This window comes from Muscardinus avellanarius, assembly GCF_963383645.1.
Source record: "Muscardinus avellanarius genome assembly, chromosome: 1".
Classification (NCBI taxonomy): Eukaryota; Metazoa; Chordata; class Mammalia; order Rodentia; family Gliridae; genus Muscardinus; species Muscardinus avellanarius.
Window position 1 is genome coordinate 102245822 of NC_137786.1, and position 21387 is coordinate 102267208.

Below are 21387 nucleotides of genomic sequence, written 5' to 3' on the forward strand. Positions count from 1 at the left end.
TTTATGCCTTGGTTTATTTTGTGAGTATGCTTTAAACTGCTTTTAAGAGTTTCTCCTAGAATTCACACACACACACACACACACACACACACACACACACACACTAAGTAGCTGAGGCTGGCTTCGAACCTGTGCGATCCTCCTGTCTTAGCCTCCCAAGCACGGGGATTACAATCCGTGTGCCACCACTTCCGGCTTCATATTTTTTTTTTTTAAAAGTATGAGACATAAATAGCTATAAGTATAAAGATTAACTTTATTTGTTTCAGTTATTCAAAAAACTATAAGATTACATTTTATTTTTTATTTTAGTTTATTGTTTGGTCCTAGAGAGTTAACTCGAATCATTTTACCTGTGGGCTACACCCCTAGTGCTATTTTTATATTTTATTTTGAAAGTGGCTCACTAGGTTGATGAGAGTCTCACTACTTCCTGATGCTTGCCTTGAACCTGCAGTACTCCTGTTTCAGCCTGTATTGGGATTACAAGCATACACCACCATGCCCAGCTAAGCATGGCCATTTATTTGTTTGTTTGTTTGTTTGTTTGTTTGTTTATGCAGTATTGGGGATGGAACTCAGAGGCATTCTAACTCTGAGCTACACCCCCAGCTCTAGTTTTTATTAATTTTGAAACAGGGTCTCACTGAGTTGCAAAGGGTTTCACTAAGTAGCTGAGGCTGGCTGGCCTCAAACCACAATCCTCCCAAATGCTGGGATTTCAAACATGCACCCCCAGCTCAGATTGTATTGTCTTTTAAATAATTTTCAACAAGTGTTCCCAAATAGACACCTGAGAACACTGTTGGAAAATAACTGATTAAAATAAATGTAGCCAGGTGTGATGGCACAGGCTTGTAATCCCCACGCTTGGGACGCTGAGACAGGAGGATCATACAGGTTCAAAGCCAACCTCAGCTACTTAGGCTCTCAGCAACTTAGTAAGACCCTGTTTCCAAATAAAGTATAAAATAGGCCTGGGAGTATAGCCTGGAGGTAGAAAGCTCCGGTGCCCCCCCCCCCCCACTCCTGGTACCACAAAAAAAATACAATAAAATAAGTGTATACTTGTAATTATGCTATCATTTGTTTTTATGAATGGGAATCTGCTTTATCAGTAAAATTTCTTTCTTTCTTTTTTTTTTTTTTGTGGTACTTGGGGATGAAACCCAGGAGCATTCCACCTCCAAGCTGCGCCCCCAGCCCTATTTTTTTATTTTTTACTTTGATGCAGGGTCCCACTGAGTTGCAAAGGGCCTCACTAAGTAGCTGAAGCTGTCCGTGAACCACAATCCTCTGGTCTCAGCCTCCTGAATGCTGGGATTACAAGTGTGCGCCACCATGCCTAACTATTAGTAAAATTTCTGGGTGTACTGTTTTTGTATGAAAATATGTCAGAGAGAACTAGATTTCAGTCTTATGCTTTTATTGTCTTTTTAGAGTTGCATTGGGCCATCTCTGAAATTTAGAAATTGAAGTAATGCATCATGTGAAATAAATAGCATCTAGGATAAATCTTAGATGCTGTAGCCAAATTTAGTACTCTTATCCTCTGAATTCTTATCTAGTCTTTTCCTTCTTCCATTTTTCTATAAAAAAAATTACTCTTTTGCCGGGCGTGGTGGCGCACGCTTGTAATCCCCGCGCTTGGGAGGCGGAGACAGGAGGATCGCGCAGGTTCGAAGCCAGCCGCGCAGGTTCGAAGCCAGCCGCGCGCGCTGGCTTAGGAGACCCTGTTTCCAAATAAAAATGTAAAAATAGGTCTGGGAGTGTAGCCCGGAGGTAGAAGGGCTTCCAGGAACCCCAGTACCACCACCAAAAAAAAAAAAAAAAAAAAATCACTCTTAACCTTTTTGTTGAGGGCTCTGACAAAATTAAAGAACTGTTGTTAAATGTGCACTAATATATAGGAACTGATTTTGACTGAATTAAAAATTTGTTATGAAATATATTATTTTTTATTTTTCCTTTTTTCCTGGGTTGGAGATGGAACCCAGGGTCATTCTACCTCTGAGCTACTACACTCCCTGCCCTATTTTTTTTCTTTATTTTTTATTTTTATTTTTTGGTGGTACTGGGGTTCCTGGAAGCCTTTCTACCTCCGGGCTACACTCCCAGACCTATTTTTACATTTTTATTTGGAAACAGGGTCTTCTAAGCCAGCGCACGTGGCTGGCTTCGAACCTGCGCGATCTTCCTGTCTCTGCCTCCCAAGCGTGCGCCACCACGCCCGGCTTTATTCTTTATTTTGAAACAGGGTCTCACTTAGTTGTAGAGGGCCTCACTAAGTAGCTGAGGCTATCTGCAAACCACGATTCTCTAATCTCCGCCTCCCTAATGCTGGGATTACAAGCGTGTGCCACTGCACCCGGCCTAGGCTAGACTTAATTGACTCACAAGTAACAATCAAACAACTAACAAACAGACAACAATTTAACTAGACCCTGTTTTCAAATAAGAAATTAAAAAAAAAAATCAGGCTGGGGGTATAACTTGGAGGTAGAATGCCTATGGAGTCAATCCCCAGTACCACAAAAAAGTAAAAATGAATGAATGAATGAATATTGGTTTGGGATTGTAGCTCAGAGGTAGAATTCATCTGGGTTCAGTTCCCAGTACCACAAACAAAACAAAACACAACTGAAATTTAGCTAGATGTGGTGGTGCATGGTTATAATCTCAGTACTTGGGAGTCTGAGACAGAAGGATTGGTTTGAGGACAGTCTTAGCATCTTAGTGAAACCTTCCTTAATCTATTGAGACCTTGTTGCTGAGGCTGTTCTTGAACCTGTGACCCTTTTGATTCAGTCTTCTAAGGACTGGGAGAGTAAGCACGCACTGCCACATTGCTGGCTGGCTGTTTGACTACGGGCATGCAATACCATGCCTGAGCAAAGACTTAATTTTCTCCTTTTCGAACTTGTTTTTATTTATTTTTATTTTTGTAGTACTGGGGATGGAACTCAGGAGCATACTACTCCCGTGCTGCACCCTCAGCCCTATTTTTATTATTTATTTTGAAACAGGGTCTCACTGAGTTGCAAAGGGCCTCACTAAGTAGCTGAGGCTGTCCAAGAACCACAATCCTCCGGTCTCAGCCTCCGGAGTGCTGGGGTTACAAGCGTGCACCCCCACACCCAGCTTATTCTTTTATTTTGAAACAGGGTCTCACTGAGTTGCAGAGGGCCTCACTAAGAGTAGCTGAGGCTGGCCGTGAACCCGGATCCTCCTGTCTCAGCCTCCCAAATGCTGGGATTATATGTATGCGCCACCACGCCCAGCTTCATGTGTTCTCTCTATTAGGAAATATAGGAGAATACTTGACTAAAATTTTATTCTGTTTCTGTTTTTGGAAGGACTTCATAAGTTTCATGTTGGATACTTTGTGCTTATTGTTTATGTCTGAATGAGGCTTGCTAGTAGTTGAAAATGTGGGAAGGGTCAGGGAGAGGAAGCAAGCCTTAACAATCAGATTTTTTAATTCATATAAACATCTTTGAATACTTTCTTACTAAATCTATTTCATAGAAACACAAATTCTCTTAGGATCATGCACCTCACTCAGGTAGGAGATTGGAATAACTTAGAGTGAAACCTGTAGACCAAATTTCTTTTATTTGGAGACTTTACTTGTCAGTGACTGAGAAGCTATTTCTGTTTTCCTCAGTTATATACTGGTCTCATCTTTAGGTGTGTTTTCTCTATCAGGAATAAAGATCTAATGAAAATACCGACATCCTGTCTCTCAAGTTTTTTGAAGGTTCTTATTTAGTTAAAATTGCAAGCACTAAATATACTTATTATAGAGGGGAAAGTTGCATAACTAATTATCTTAGAGTATTTTTCTTATTATTTTCCCCAAACTTTTTTTTTTTTGGCAGTATTGGGGATGGAACTGAGGGGCATTCTACTGCTGAGCTACACCCTCAGCCCTATTTTTTATTCTTTATTTTGAAACAGGTCTCACTGAGTTGCAAAGACTTCAGTAAGTAGCTGAGGCTGTCTGCTAACCACAATCCTCCAATCTCAACCTCCAATGTCAGCCTCCCAAATGCTGGCATTATAAGCTTGGGCCACCACACCAGGCTTGGTTAGATATTTTTAAATGTTGCTCTTTATTTTGTGTCTTTAGTTGCATTTGAGACAAAGTCATGAGTACAAATAATTCATCAGAATGACTACTTTATATAAGATTTTTATTGCAGCTTTATTGGAAGAAAGCAACATTATCATACCCTAAAAAAATCAAACCGTACTCATGAGATTATAATTACTACACATGAGCATCTTTTTAGTGGAAGATTCTGAGTTGACAAGCATAGCACCTCAAGTACCAGTCACAAGGTCTTCATGGCCAAATGTGATTTTCATTTTTGGAATAAGATCCGTGAGTTCTTCTTTTTCCTTTCACAGGACAAGCAGGAGGACATGAAGACTATTTTGGAGGGCATAGATCCGGCCAAGCATCAGGTGAGGGTAGCCTTTGATGCTTGTAAGCTATTATATAAAGAGTAGATGTAGGTATTTGAATTTCACCAGAGAAGTTCTAGGACCCCACTGGGTGACAAAAGAAATACCCCCCTTTTTTGTTGTATTGGGGATTGAACCCAGAGGCATTCTTTCCTTGAGCCACACCCCCAGCCTAATTTTATTTCTTATTTGGAAACAAGATCTAGGATGATGAGAGTTTCACTCTTTGAGGCTCTCCTCAAACCTGAGATCCTCCTACTATCTCAGCCTCTCAAGTAGTGGTATTACAGGCATGTACCACCATGCCTGGCAGAAATCCTCTCTAATTATAAAAGATTGTGGTGGAGCATGGTGGCACACACTTGTAATCCCAGTACTTGAAAGGTTGAGACAGGAGGATCACAAGCTTGAGATCAGTCTCAGCAACTTAGGCCCTATGCAATTTAGCCCTAGTTTCAAAATAAAAGAATAAAATAAGGCTGGAGATGTAGCTTGGAATTAGAGTGCCCCTGGATTTCATCCCCAGTACCACACACACACAAAATAAATAAATAAAAGAAAATAAAAAAAGATTCTGAAGTTACAATAAAAAGAGATTTATAGTACAGGTTGTTTCTTTTCTTAGTATTCTTTTTATACATTATTTCTAAAAGAAAATTCTTAGACAGAGTAGATTTTCTTGTTGAGATAGTTCTTTTGCATTTTCCTTTGTTGAAAGAGGAAACTCCAGAAAGTCTCAATTATAAATACTTTGTAGGCCAGACATGGTGGCACACACTTGTAATCCCAGCTTTTGGGAGGTGGAGATCAGGGGAACTTGGTTCACAGACAGCCTCTGCTACTTAGTGAGACCCTTCACAATTCAGTGAGACCCTATTTCAAAAAATAAAAAGATTGCTGAGCGTAGTGGCGCACACTTGTAATCCCAACACTTCTGAGGCTGAGACAGGAGGTTCAAAGGCAGCCTCAGCTGCTTAGTGAGTCTCTCAGCAACTTAGTGAGACCCTGTTTCCAGATAAAATAGAAAATAGGTCTGGGAGTGCAGCCCAAAGGTAGAAAGCCTCTGGGTTCCATCCCCAGCACCCCACCCAATAAATAAATAAAAAGATTAAAAAATAAATATAAATAGGGCTGGGGGTACAGCTCGGAGGTAGAATGCCCCTGGGTTCCATCCCCAGTACTGCAAATAAAATAAAATAAAATCTTTTGTTTTTTACTTTGTTCATCAAAAATCTGAAAGCCAGATTGAAGGTGATATTTTATTTTATTTTTATTTATTTATTTTTTGATACTGGGGTTCCTGGAAGCCCTTCTACCTCCAGGCTACACTCCCAGACCTATTTTTTTATATTTTTTATTTGGAAACAGGGTCTCTTAAGCCAGCGAGGCTGGCTCCGAACCAGCGCGATCCTCCTGTCTCTGCCTCCCAAGAGCGGGGATTACAAGCATGCGCCACCATGCCTGGCTGAAGGTGATATTTTTATATAGTCCTCTTTCTAGTAAGCCAAAAACTAATACACAATTAGTGTTTTGAACATTTATTGTTCATGACCTAATTTCTATAAAGTTTAAATTTTTCTTCAGAAGCCGCCTCCCATTTCATTCTGAAATCCATATTTGAGAAGGTGAATACTCGTCCATTTGAAACATTTTTTCTTTTGAAAAAATGTGAAATTTGTGCCTGATCCCCCCCCCCCAAAACCGGAAATTGAACCCAGAGGCATTCTACTTTTGAGCTACACCCCCAAATTTATTTATTTATTTATTTTTGCGGGTCTGGGGATGGAACCCAGAGGCATTTGACCTCCGAGCTACACCCCCTGCCCTATTTTTTATTCTTTATTTTGAAACAGGGTCTCACTAAGTTGCGGAGGGCCTCACTAAGTAGTTGAAGCTGTCTGCAAACCGCGATCCTCCATTCTCACTCAGCCTCCCAAATGCTGGGATTACAAGTGAGCACCACCATGCCCGGCTCCAACTTTATTTTTTATTCTTTATTTTTTTGAAATAGAGTCTCATCAAGTTGCGGAGAGCCTCACTAAGTAGCTGAGACTGGCCATGAATCTGTGATCCTTTTGTCTTAGCCTCCTAAGTACTGGGATTACAAGTGTATGCTTCCAGGCTGGGCTGATGGTTTTGAAAGTCAGACAGATTTAAAATTATTATAGTCCAGAGAAATTTGTTTAAACTCAGGAGCAGTTTCTTAGTTTTTTTTTAAATTGTTTTTATTTACTTTTTTTGTTTTGTTTTTGGAACTGTATATTGAACCCAAGGGTGCTCTAATAATGAGCTACATCCCCCTGCCCTTCTTATTTTGAGACAAGATCTCACTAAGTTGCTCAGGCTGTCCTCAATCTTGCCATGTTTCTGTCTCAGCCTCTCAAGTACCGGAATTACAGGTATAACCCACAATGACTAGTCGTAATTTTTAAATAGGAATAAATTGCTATTGGATGACAAATGACCTACGCCTAACTAAAATAAATTTTTTAGCTGGTAGTGGTGGTGCAAGTACTTGTACTTGGGAGGCTGAGACAGGAGAATTGCAGGTTTGTAGCCAGGCTTAGCTACTAAGCACTCCACAACCTAGTGAGATCATGTTTGAAAATAAAGAATCCAAATCGGGTTGGAGGTGTAGCTTGGAGGTAGAATGCTTCTGGTTTCAATCCCCCAAACCGCAAATTAAATAAACAATTTTAATGCCAGGCCATTCTTTCTCTTTCTTTCTTTCTTTCTTTCTTTCTTTCTTTCTTTCTTTCTTTCTTTCTTTCTTTTTTTTGGTACTGAGTATTGAATCCAGGGATATTCTATCACCAAGCTACAGCCCCCACCCTTTCGAAGTTTTGTTTTGAAATAGGATTTCTTTATTTTGCTGAGGTTGGTCTTAAACCTCTTATCCTCCTGTGTTAGCCTCCCAAATACTGAAATTACAGGTGTTCACCAGTATGCCCAGCTCCAAGCTCCCCCTTAACTGTGTGTGTGTGTGTGTGTGTGTGTGTGTGTGTGTGTGTGTGTGTGTGTGTTGGTAGGGATTGTACCCAGGGACTTTCTACTTTTAAGCTGGATGAATTTCTAACCCTTTGTATTTTTTGTTTTGAAACAATAGGTTGCTATAAGTTTCACTAAGTTGCTTAGGATGGTCTCAAACCTCTGATCGAACTACCTGGATTATAGGCATGTGCTACCGCACCTGGCTTCCAAGCCACTCTTAATCACAGTGTATGTTAAATATCTTCATTATTGGCTTGTTGGTGGTACTGGGGTTTCTGGAAACCCTTCTACCTCTGGGCCACACTCCAAGACACCTATTTTTTATATTTTATTTGGAAATAGGATCTCTTAAGCCAGCGTGGCTGGCTTCGAACCTGCGCCATCCTCCTGTCTCCGCCTCCCAAGCCCGGGGATTACAAGTGTGCACCGCTACACCCGGCCATTATTGGCTTTTTAAATAAAACAAATGTTATATTTTTCTATTTTGAACTCGGTAAATATATATTTTTTATTTTATTTTTTATTGTGAGAATTATTTTTTATTGGTGTATTGTAGTCATATATCTTAATGGCAGTAAATATTTTCACAAAATATTTTAGAAGTTTGAATTTTTACTCAGTTGAAGTCTATTATTGTAGCTTCCTATCAATTATGTAAAGCCGAGTGTTATTTCAGATAATATTCTTTCTCCCTGGATTTGTTAATAGAAATATGATTATAAATCTCTTTCTCTAATTGTGAGTCTCAGACCTCTTTTTTTATTAAATGAAGTTTGTGAAGCCAGTTATGGTAGCATACACTTGTAATCCAAGTAGTGGAGAGGCTGAAACAGGAGGATTGTAGGTTGGAAGCCTACCTCAGCAATTTAGCAAGACCCTCAGCAACTAAGCAAGACTGTTTCAAAATAAAAAATAAAATAGGGCTGGGGTTTTGGCTTGGAAATAGAATTCCCCTGGCTTCCAAGTGTGCATCATCATGTCCGTGTGGCTGTCATTGAACCTGCGATCCTCCTGTCTCAGCCTCTCAAGTACTGGGATTACAGCTACCACTGGCTCTAACCTCTATGCTTTCTATACATAGACTTTTTACGTGTACAGAAGTAACAAATTAAATATAATAGAAAATCAATTAAAAATATGTAGCTGTACCCAGAAACAAGATTAAAGATCTCTGTGCACTAGCTCCAAGGAGAATTACAGCTTAAAATTGTGGAGTAGGGGGCTCAGATTTTAACTTCTACCGGTGAATAGAGACTACATGCATCTCCCATGTGGCAGGCCAATAGATCGCTATAGTCTTCTTGAATGAAGTAATCAATTGGGACTTTGTTGCTCTGTGAACCTAGATGAAAAGTTCTAAGCAGTTGTCCAGGATTGCAGCTAAAAATTAGCTAACTGTTGTTAGTAGAGAAGCAAATACAATAATTTGACTAAAAACTTGGGGGATGTCATTCTTTAAGTTAGAGAATTGAACTAAAATATCTCCATGGAATAAGATTAAGATGCCAGTGAAAGGTTGTCTACCAGAATGGACTCCTAACAGCCTCAGACTTTTTTTTTTTTTTTTTTTGGTGGGTCTGGGGATGGAACCCAGGGGCATTCAACCTCCAAGCTACACCCCCCTGCCCTATTTTTTATTCATTATTTTGAAACCGGGTCTCACTGAGTTGCATAGGGCCTCACTAAGTAGCGAGGCTGTCCGTGAACCACAATTCTCTGGTCTCAGCCTCCCGAATGCTGGGAGTACAAGTGTCAGTCACCACGCCCTGCGAGCCTCAGACTCTTTAGAGCCTGAGGCAACTTCTAAACCATGTGATGTAAAGGGATAAATTTGAGACTGAAAAGCAAGCAAAACAGTATCTTTCATGCAAAGTGAGCTTTCCCAAATCAAAATATTTACAAAGCTTAAGAGCAAATCTAAGCTGGGTGTGGAGGCACACACTTGTAATTCCAGCATTTGGAGGCTGAGACCAGAGGATCACGGTTCCCAGACAGCCTCAGGGACTTAGTGAGGCCCTCCGCAATTTAGTGAGACCTGGTTTCAAAATAAAAAATAGGGCAGGGGGTTTAGCTCAGAGGTTGAATGTCCCTGGGTTCCATCCCCAGACCCACACACACAGAAAAAGCAAATCTATGTGAAGAAAAATAGTTAAACAGGAAGCTAACAAAAAGCAAAACAATATACACCTAAAGCAATTAAAATAAAAGTCTTTAATCTTGGAGAAGTTTAAACTTCTTTTTTTTTTTTTTTTAAATGGGGATGGAATTCGGAGGCATTCTACCTCTGAGCTACACGGCCAGCCCTATTTTTTTTATTATTTATTTGGAAACCAGTCTCACTGAGTTGCAAAGGGCCTCACTAAGTAGCTGTGACTGGCCATGAACCGGGATTCTCAGTCTCAGCTTCCCAAATGCTATGATTACAAGCATGCGCCACCACGCCCGGCTTAAACATTTTTTCTTAACCTATAACCAGTAACCAAAAAACAGTGAGATAATAAAACCTGATAATGAAATAATCATCACAAGTTCAAGATCAGCTTTCAGTAATCTAGGGAGGCACTGTTTGAAAATAAAAAGTAAAAAAGACAGTGTATTAAATACAGTCAAATAAATCAGTGAATGAATTAGTAAATAAGATAATTAAAGCAAATAACAATTTAGCACAAAGATCAAGAGATGGAAAATATGAAATATAAAAAAGAACAAGAGAGGAAGAGAATAGGTAGATTATTTTGTGTGGTGGGGAGGTACTGGGGATGGAACTTGGGGTATTTTACTTCTGAGCTATACCCTCAGCCCTATTTTTTATTCTTTATTTTGAAACAGGGCCTCACTGAGTTGTAAAGAGCCTCATTAAGTAGCTGAGGCTGTCCATGAACCTGAATTCTTCTGTCTCAGCCTATTGCTGGGTTTACAAGCGTGTGCCACCATGCTCGTCAGAAGAGGATAGATTTAGAAGCTCTACCATACATCTGTTTCTAAAGGATAGGAACGGGGAAAAAGGCAATGCTTGAAGTGATTAATGAGGGAGAACTTTCTAGAACTGAAGCCAGGCATGAGTTTGATTGAAAAAATCATATCACTTGTTAAGGAGATAAATGACCTTGTAGATAAGCCGGGTTTTGTGTGGTGCACGCTTGTAATCCCAGCATTGGGAAGGCTGGAAGAGAAGGATCACGGTTCAAAGACAACCTCAGCTCCTACTTAATGAGACCCTTTGCAACTCAGTGAGACCCTTGTATCAAAATAAAGAATAAAAAAATAGGACTGGGAGTACCGCTCAGAGGTAGAGTTCCCCTAGTACCTTAAAAAAAAAAAAAGAGTCTGTAGAAAAATATTTTGGTAGGAGATACACTAGTGATTCAACTCAGAGACCTTCTATCTCAGTGCTACATCCCTGATTTTATGTATTTATTTATTTATTTTTAAAATTTTTGAAACAATCTTGCTAAGTTGCTGAGGGTCTTGTCATTAAGTTGTTGAAGTTGGCTCAGTACACATGAGGAATTTTGATAAGGAAAAATGTGTTAAAAGCCAAGAAGAAGCTGGGTGTGGTAGCACATGCTTGTAATCCTAGTACTGGGAGGCTAGGACAAGAGGATCACATTTTTGGGAGGCTGAGACCTAGAGGATCGTGGTTCGCGGACAGCCTCAGCTATTTAGAGAGGCTCTCAGTAACTCAGTGAGACTCTGTTTCAAAATAAAGAATAAAATTTTAGGTTTATTATCATTATCTTTTATTTCTTGTGTTGTTATATTCTTTCTTTTTTTTTCAGTAGGAATCATTTTTATTTATTGGACAAACACTTTACTGTTTCAGTACATTCAAAGAACTAGATGAGAGATGTCATTTGACAGCATAATGGCACTAGCGCCTGTTTTGGGTTGTATAATAAGAGCTGTGCTTTGTGTATACTAAGTGTACCCAAATCGAACCTCAGGTGGTTGTTACTACTCTTAACTCTGTGGAATATTTTGAATGATACTGTAAGGTTTTATTCCTTTTGTTTTTGAAGCTTCTCTCACAATAAGGATGCTAATCTTCTGTATGTAATATAAAATAGGATTCAATCAATAAAAACATTCCATAACCAAAAAGAAAAAAAAAGAGGATCACATTTGCAGGCAGATGAGTGTTACTGTCAGACTTAGAAGATAAGGAGTGAAAAGCTGGCCTGGTGGCACAAGCCTGTAATTATAGTCCTTGGGAGGCTGAGAAAGGAGTTCACAGATTCATGGCCAGCTTCATTAACTTAGCAAGAACCTGTTTCAAATGGAAAGTTACAAAAAAAGGAATAGGAGTGTAGCTTGGAAACAGGGTCTCACTGAGTTGCAAAGGGCCTCACTAAGTAGCTGAGGCTATCTAAAACCATGATCCTCCTGTCTCAGCCTCCCAAATGTTGGGATTACAAGCGTGTGCCACCACACTTAGCTAATAATTTTTTAAAAGATGAAGAAAATGGAAAGAAAAAATGACAATGTTGCCTGCCCATGTTCTATTAATAATGCAGATAATAACTTACTTTCAAGTTAGCTACTACTGTTATGTTTTTGCTTAATTTTTTCTTATTTACCTAGTAGAAAATAGGAATATCAAACCTCTACTATGAAAGGGAAGATTTGGGAGTTCAATTATGCTTATGTTCCTGCTTGATAGATAGTGTTCAGTCACTTCATTGTTTTAGACATTAAGTTTATAATGGCAAGCAAAAATTGGACACAGTTGCTCTCAAAGTTCACAGTTTAGTGAGTAGCTAAATATTTACATGAAGTTGTATATAATTACAATATATCAAAGAGATATTTAGAGTTGCAAATCAAATTTTGTAATACCTCAAATGAATGAAGAGATTCAGGGAGGCCTTTATTGAGGAAATAACACTTGACTTGCAAGTGTTTGGAATAAAAAAGACATTAGAGAAGTATTACAGAGAAAAAATACCAACCTGTACATAAAGGTCCTGAGGCAGGAGGGAAAATAAGTTGCTAAAATGTCAGTTTACTTTCAGGATGTGCTTGATTATAATGAAATATTCAGAAATAAATTCAAGGGGAAAATGGACAAATATGGGCTTGGTGGCAACCAAATAACTGAAATCCCTATACTTGGGATGCTGAGATAGGAAGACCACAGGATTGAGGCCAGCCTGGGCAGTGAGATTCGTTCTCAAAATTAAAAAAAGGTCTAGAGGTATAGCTCATTCTTTCATAACTTAGAGTTAAAATTGTTGTCAATTCAACATGTCTAACAATTAACAATTAAATATTATTATATAAACTAATTATAGGGTGAGTTGAGTTGATACTACACGATTAAAAAAAAAATAACCTATTTTGCTGGGCACGATGGCACACATTTGTAATCCCAGTACCTGGGAGGCTGAGACAGGAGAATCACAGGTTCGAGGCCAGTTTCAGCAACTTATAAGACCTTGTTTCAAAAATTAAAAAATTAAAGAATAAAGGCCAAGCATGGTGGCACACACTTGTAATCCCAACATTCTGGAGGCAGAGACCAGAGGATCGCGGTTCATGTACAGCCTCATCTACTTAGCAAGGCCCTTCATAACACAGTGAGACCCTGTTTCAAAAAACATAAAGGCTAGCCGGGCATGGTGGCACACGTTTGTAATCCCAGCATTTGAGAGGCTGAGACAGGAGGATCCAGGTTCACAGACAGCCTCAGCTACTTAGTGAGGCCCTCTGCAACTTAGTGAGACCCTGTTTCAAAATAAAGAATAAAAAACTGGCTGGGTATGTAGCTCAGAGGTAGAATGCCCCTGGGTTCTATCCCTAGTACTGAAAAAATACAATACAATAAAAATATAAAGACTAAAAAATAGTACCAGGGGTGTAGCTCAGAGGTAGAATGCCCCCTGGGTTTCATTTCCAGTACCACACACACACAAGAAAGAAAAATAAAATGCGACTTGGGGGGGATAATTCAGGGGTAGAATGCCCTTGGGTTCCATCCCCAGCACCATACACACACAAAACACATATACACATACCTATTTTCTTTCGTGTATATGTGTGTATGTAGGACAGGTATTGGTTATGTAACCCAGAGATAGTCTATCAACAGGCTATATCCTCAGAACCCCCCTTTTTTGGTAGTACTGTGTTTGAACCCAGAGATATTGTACCTCTGGGCTACACCCCCAGCACTATTTATTTATTTATTTATTTATTTATTTATTTATTTATTTATTTGGAAACAGTGTCTCACTAGGTTGATCAGTGTCTCACTACTTGCTAAGGCTATTCTTGAACCTGAGATCCTCCTGTTTCAGCCTCCCAAGTACTAGGACTACAAGCATGTGCCATCATGTCCAGCTCACTTCCAGCTCTTTAAAAAAATATTTATTTATTTATTTATTTATTTATTTATTTATTTATTTATTTATTTTTGTGGTACTGGGGGATGGAACCCAGGGGATTTTCTACCTCTGGGCTATACTCCCATACCTAATTTATATTTTATTTTTATTTATTTATTTATTTTGAGGTACCAGGAATGGAACCTAGGGGCATTCTACCTCTGAGCGACACCCCCTGCCCTATTTTTTTATTATTATTTATTTTGAATCAGGGTCTCACTGAGTTGCAGAGGGCCTCACTAAGTAGCTGAGGCTGTCTGCGAACTGTGATCCTCCTGTCTCAGCCTCCCAAATGCTACCACGCCCAGTTTATGACCTATTTTTTATTTTATTTATTTGTTTGTTTATTTATTTATTTATTGGTGGTACTGGGGTAGAACCCAGAGGCTTTCTACCTTTGGACTATACTTCCAGACCTATTTTATACTTTATTTGGAAATAGGGTCTCACTAAGTTGCTGAGAGCCTCACTAAGTAGCTGAGGCTGGCTTCGAACCCGTGTGATCCTCCTGTCTCAGCCTCCCAAGCATGGGGATTACAAGTGTGCGCTAGCACGCCCGATTCCTATTTTATATTTTATTTGGAAACAGGGTCTTACTAAATTGCTGAGAGCTTAGCTTCGAACCTGTGTGATCCTCCTGTCTCAGCCTCCCAACTGCTCGGATTATAAGCATGCGTCACCATGCCCAGCTAATTTTTTTCTTGTTGTTGGAACTGGAGGGTGGAACCCAGGGGCTTTTTGGGTTATACTCCCAGATTTTATTTGGAAACAGGGTCTCACTAAGTTTCTGAGAGCCTAAATAGCTGAGGCTGTCTTTGAACTTGTGTAATCCTTCTGTGTCAGCCTCGCAAGTGCAGGGATTACAAGCATGGCTAATTTTCTAATCCCAAGTGCAGGGATTACAAGCCTGGCATAGAGTCTCACTGAGTTGCTGAGGGTCTTGCTAAATTGTTGAGGCTGGTCTCAAATCTGTGTTCCTACTGTCTTAGCCTCCCAAGTACTGGGATTACAAGCGTGTGCCATCATTCCCAGAAACAAAAACAAAAACAAAAACCTCTTTTACATGGAATTTCTGACACTCTAATCCTATCTAAAGTTTCTTTGGGTTGATAATACACTCTAATTTCTTTTCTTTTTTTTTTTTTTTTTTTTTTTGTGGTACTGAGGTTCCTGGAAGCCCTTCTACCTCCAGGATACACTCCTACGGGCTACACTCCCAGACCTACTTTTTAACTTTTTTATGTGGAACCAGGGTCTCCTAAGCCAGCGCTGCTGTCTCCGAACCAGCACGATCCTCCTGTCTCCGTCTTCCAAGCTCAGGGCAAGCGTGCGCCACCACGCCTGGCTCTAATTTCTTATTGTTATTATTTCCCATTAGATATAGTTTCGTAAATATATTAAGTTGTGTTCTTTTGGCAGAGTACCTTTTTTTTTTTTTTTTTTTTTTGGTACTGAGGATGGAACTCCAGGGACATTATACCTCAGAGCTACACCTTAGTCCTATTTTTTTATTCTTTATTTTGAAACAGTGTTTCACTGAATTGCAAAGGACCTCACTACCCAAATGCTGAGATTACAAGTGTGTGCCACCACGCCCAGCCACTCGCCCTATTTTTTATTTTTTGCGGGTCTGGGGATGGAACCCCAGGGGCATTCTACCTCCAAGTTACACCCCTGCCCTATTTTTTTATTCTTTATTTTGAAACAGGGTCTCAATAAGTTGTGGAGGGCCTCACTATGTAGATGAGGCTATCTGCGAACTGCCATCCTCTGGCCTCAGCCTCCCAAATGCTGGGATTACAAGCTTGTGCCACTATGCCCGGCCCTGATATTTTCATTCCTTATTTTGAAACTGGGTTTCACCGAGTTGCAAACGCCCTCACTAAGTAGCTGAGGCTGTCCTCGAACCGCTATCCTCCTGTCTCAGCCACCCAAATGCTGGGATTACTGTATATGCCATGACGCCCAGCTCAGAGTACCTATTTTTAAGTTGATCTTGTGGTAGCTAAAGGATTTTATGAGTTCATTTAGAAGAACAGAGCTAGAAGATTTATCAGGTTTTTCTTAGTAATAAAACAGTTTAAACAACAAAAAATCATGTTTGCATACATAACGAAAGGAAAGAAGTGAGAGAACGTCTCATGGGAGCAAAGTATCAGCTACATTTCAATACTTATTGAATATAATATGTAATAAGAGTTCGCAGTTCTCTCAGTCGTTAGTATTACTTCCAATATAAGCAAATTTATTTAATTGCCATTTAATACCAGGTCTGGTTAGAAGCTGTTTTATTATTTATTCTTCATAATGGCAAACTTTCTAGAATGAATAATGATCTTTCTGCTATTATAAGACTGTATCATTTGCCTCTCAAAGTGTTTAATTTCTACTGTTTATCTGTCCACTGCTTTATTTTTCCTTTCCCATTTGCCTTTTTTCCTAAAATATCATAGTGCTTTCTTTAGAAATTTGTTCTCAGCCAGATGTGGTGGTGAATACTTGTAATTTCAGTACTTGGGAGTCTGAGCTAAGAAGATCGCAGATTTGAAGACATCCTCAGCAAGTAGTGAGACTCATCAACCTAGGGGGACCCTGTTTCAAAATAAAAAATAGGGCTGGGGGTGTAGCTTGGAGGTAGAATATCCCCGAGTTCCATCCCCTATAACAAAAAACTTAAGTTTGTTCCCATCCTTTGATAAAGCTCACAGTACCTTTTGATAAATTATTAGTATTCCTCTAATCCTCTTACAGAAATAAGATTCCTTTTTCACACTTCACATAAGTAGTTAGAAAAATATCTTTTTAACTTTAGAGTTAGAAAAATGCAGTTATTTCTCTTGGGGACCAAGCTAAACATTAGTATTATCTTTAATGATTATTGTCTGGTACACAAAACTGAACTTGCCAATAAAATGTCACACTGTCTGGTATAAACATTAATCCTTCTGGTATGAAGTTAATGCTAGATATTGGAAAAATGGAGGTAGGTAGTGTAAGTGCTATATTGAATAAATATTAAATCCTCATTGTTTCTCTTAGTACTAAGTGCTTAAAATAGATGTTTAAACAGTTGGCTCTGATGGATTATTTTTCTGTTTCTTTAACAGGAGCATGAATCTGAAGGTGGAAGAACACCTTTGATGAAAGCTGCACGAGCTGGTCATTTGTGCACTGTGCAGTTTCTTATTAGCAAAGGTAAAGAGAGTACAGTTGATCATTTCCAAGCGGCTACAATTTCTGGAAAAAAAGATTCCTAAGCTGTTGCAATTAATGAGTGTTTTGTTTTTTTTGTTTTTTTTTTACATTTCAGTGAGACCCTGTTTAAAAATAAAGAATAAAAAATAGGGCTGGGGATGTAGCTCAGAGGTAAAATGCCCCTGGGTTCCATCGCCAGTACTGAAAAAAAAAAAAAAAATTAGCCGGGCGTGGCGGCACGCGCTTGTAATTCCCGCGATTGGGAGGCGGAGACAGGAGGATTGCGCAGGTTCAAAGCCAGCTGCGCTGGCGTAAGAGACCCTGTTTAAAAAATGTTAAAAAAAAAATAAAAAAATAGAAGCCGGGCGTGGTGGCGCACGCTTGTAATCCCAGCATTCGGGAGGCTGAGACCTGGAGGATCGTGGTTCGTGGACAGCCTCAGCTACTTAGTGAAGCCCCCTGCAACTCAGTGAGACCCGGTTTCAAAATAAAGAATAAAAAGTAGGGCAGGGGGTGTAGCTCGGAGGTCAAATGCCCCTGGGTTCCATCCCTAAACCCGCCAAAAAAAAAAAAAAAAGGCCTGGGAGTGTAGCCCGGAGGTAGAAGGGCTTCCAGGAACCCCAGTACCACCAAAAAAAAAAAAAAAAAAAAAAAAAAAAAAAAAAATTAGTTGAAGACTGTTTATAAGCCAGACATGGTGGCTTACTTCTGTATCCTAGGACTTGGGATGCTGAGAAGGAGGATCACAGGTTTGAGACCAGTGTTAGAAACTTAGCAAGGCCCTGCTTCAAAATAAACAATAAATTGGGCTGAGCTCAGAGGGGGAATGCTCCTTCAATCCCTAGTACCCTTCCCCAAAAAAAGACTTGATAGAAAATGCTCCTGAGCCCATGTCAGGTTGAACATTTTTAAATAAAAAAGACTAATGTCAGTCATTATATTTGGCTTAGCCTAATTCTTTGAATAATGTCAGAGGTGTTCTAGCATCTGGTGAAAGACCCTAGAATACAGAACAAAAATGAAAAGAAGAGCCACTGAGATGGAATTATATTATTAAATTTTTATATCTGTATTTCAATAGAATTTTAGTTTTTTTTTTGTGTGTGTGTGTGTGGCACTGGGGTTCCTGGAAGCCCTTCTACCTCCGGGCTACACTCCCAGACCTATTTTGTATTTTTTTATTTGGAAACGGTCTCTTAAGCCAGCGAGGCTGGCTTTGAACCAGCTTGATCTTCCTGTCTCCGCCTCCCAAGCGCGGGATTACAAGTGTGAGCCACCACGCCTCGCTAGAATTTTAGTATTTTGTGACATTAAAAATGCATTGTAGCCAGGCATGGTAGCACATTCTTGTAATCCCAGCATTCGGGAGGCTGAGACTGGAGGATCGTGGTTCACGGACAGCCTCAGCTACTTACTGAGTCCCTTGCAACTCAGTGAGACTCTATTTCAAGATAAAGAATAAAAACTAGGGCTGGAGATGTAGTTGGGAGGTAGAACGCCCCCCTCCCCTGGGTTCCAGCACCAGTACCACAAGGAAGGAAGGAAGGAAGGAAGGAAGGAAGGAAGGAAGGAAGGAAGGAAGGAAGGAAGGAGAATATACACAGAACTCAAGAAACTCAACACTAAAAAAAAAAATTTTTTTAAATGGGCAAGTGAAGTAAATAGACACTTCATGAAAGAAGAAATTCAAATGGTCAATAAATGCATAAAAAATTGTTCAATGTCATTGGCAATAAGAGAGATGTAAATCAAAATTACCCTGAGATTTCATCTTACTTCATCTAGAATAGCAACCATTCAGAGCACAACAACAAATGCTGGCGAGGATGTGAAGAAGTGGGAACTCAAAAACACTGTTGGTGGGATTGCAAATTAGTGCAACCACTTTGGAAAACAGTATGAAGAATACTCAGAAGAATGGGAACAAATTTACTATTCGATCCAGCAATACCACTTCTGGGTATCTACCCAAAAGAAAGGAAACCACAGTACGAAACTAATGCATGTGTATCTATGCTCATAGCTGCACAATTCACCATAGCCAAACTATGGAACCAGCCAAGATGTCCATCAACAGATGAATGGATTACAAAACTGGGATATGTACACAATGGAATTTTACTCAGCCCTAAAAAAAAACACACAATTGCAGCATTTACAGGGAAATGGATGAAACTGGAGGACATTGTGCTAAGCGAGAGTAGTCAGTTGCAAAAAGTTAGGAATCATGCTTTTCCTAATATGTGAAAGCTAAGGTGAAATGGGTCATAGGAGGAATTATAGGTTAAAAAGGAGATCCTATAGAGGAACAAATCAGGCAACCTAACTGTGAGGATGGGAGGGGGGAAAAGGAAACTCTTTAAAGCACATCATGTACTTATTCATATCGTAGACAACCACTAAGCCAAGCACGATGTGGAGGGAGTAGGGTGGGGACTGGGTGAGGGCTGGCTGGGTGATGTGTGCATTTATGTCTACACAAGTTTTTTACTCCATTATGATGTATAAAAACAATGCACCAGCTGGGCGTGGTGGCGCACGCTTGTAATCCCCGCGCTTGGGAGGCAGAGACAGGAGGATTGCGCAGGTTCGAAGCCAGCCTTGCTGGCTTAAGAGACCCTGTTTCCAAATAAAAATATAGGTGTCTGGGAGTGTAGGCCGGAGGTAGAAGGGTTTCCAGGAACCCCAGTAACACCCAAAACAAAAAACCAAAAACAATGCACCAATAAAAAGTTTAAAAAAAAAAACACAAAAAAGAAAGAAAGAATAAAAATAGGGCAGAGGATGTAGCTTGGTGGTCGAATACCCCTGGGTTCCATCCCTAGATAGGCCAAAATAAATAAATAAATAAATAAATAAATAAATAAATAAATAAATAAATAAATAAAATGCAGTGTAAGCCAGGCATGGTGGCACATGCTTGTAATTTCAGTACTTGGGAGGCTGAGACAGGAGGATTGCACAGGTTCAAAGCCAGCTTCAGCTACCTAGTGAGGCTCTCGGCAACTTAGTGAGACCCTGTTTACAAATAAAATATAAAATAGGTCTGGGAATGTAGCCCAGAGATAGCCGCTGGGTTGCATCCCTAGTATCACAAAAAAAAAAGAAAAGAAAAGAAAAGAAAAAGAAATGCAGTGTAACATTTTCTTATTTTTAATGTACTTGAGGTTTGTTTTTTTGGTTTTTGTTTTTTCCCAGTACTGGAGATGATGGAACCCAGGAGTATTCTGCCTACCAGTGCGAGCCCCAGCCCTATTTTTTTATTCTTAATTTTTTGAAACAGGGTCTCACTGAGTTGCAGAGAGCCTCACTAAGTAGTAGCTGAGGCTGTCCATGAACTGCAATCCTCAGGTCTCAGCCTCCCAAATGCTGAAGAGCTAGGTCTATTTTCTTCATATCACATATTTGCTGATAAAGGCATATCTTTACATCATGTTCTGTAACAGACTGTAAAAACTATATACAAAAATAGTTACAAAAAACTATTTATAAAAGCCACATAGAAGAAACAATTAGGTGGCTAACTTTTGGAGTTCTCTTACACTTTTTTTTTTTTTTTTTTCAAATAGGACACCTACTCATGTCCAGCAACAAGCTAGCTAATAATATAATTGGGTTTGTCAAAAATAGAACCGCATTGATGATAGCCTAAACTGTCATAATTGCTAAACAATCCCACCATCTAAATTTATTTAACTTTAAAAACAATCTCATGGCATGGTGGCATGAGTATAATCCCAGTAGTTGGGAAGCTGAAACAGGATTATAGGTTCTAAGCCAGACTTAGCAATTTAGTGAGGCTCTCAGCATCTTGTGAGACCCTATTTATAAAAAAATAAAAATAAAGCTGGGGGTGTAGCTTGGAGGTAGAATGCCCTTGGGTGGTTCCCTCACCAGCACCAATATATGTGTGTGTGTATGTATGTATGTGTGTGTATATGTGTATATATATGTACACACATACACATACATGAACACACACACACACACACACATTTGTACAAGGGATGGAACGCAGGAGCATTCTACCTCCAAGCTACACCACCTCCAGCCCTAGTTTTTTTATTATTATTCTGTATTTTGTAACAGGGTCTCACTGAGTTGCAAAGGGCCTCACTAAGTAGCTGGGCTGTCCACGAACCACGATCCTCCTGTCTCAGCCTCCCAATGCTGGGATTAAATGCCACCACACCTAGCATGTGAATATATATAAGTATATATAGTATATATCTGCAAAAATTACACACACACAGTCGTGTGTGTCTAATGTAAGGTTATTTGTTGCTGTGTCTTTCCCATATTTTTATATCTATATATTTTTATATCTTCATATTTTTCACATAAGATA

The 21387-nt window shown here is 39.5% G+C and overlaps 1 protein-coding gene across 5 annotated transcripts in view; it reads left to right on the forward strand.

Annotated features, from left to right (window-relative positions):
* The window catches only part of LOC308274910 (ankyrin repeat and KH domain-containing protein 1), a gene marked incomplete at both ends in the record, with an annotated part of 154066 nt that overhangs the window by 58454 nt on the left and 74225 nt on the right, over nucleotides 1-21387 (forward strand). For 2 of the 5 annotated variants that reach the window (XM_080712874.1, XM_080712875.1), the window contains one exon: nucleotides 16952-17039. In XM_080712874.1, the coding sequence (XP_080569000.1) occupies nucleotides 16952-17039 (88 nt within the window). Of the gene's footprint in view, nucleotides 1-4413; nucleotides 4516-16951; nucleotides 17040-21387 lie in introns of those variants that run through there. The other 3 variants (XM_080712876.1, XM_080712877.1, XM_080712878.1) reach the window with 2 other exon arrangements.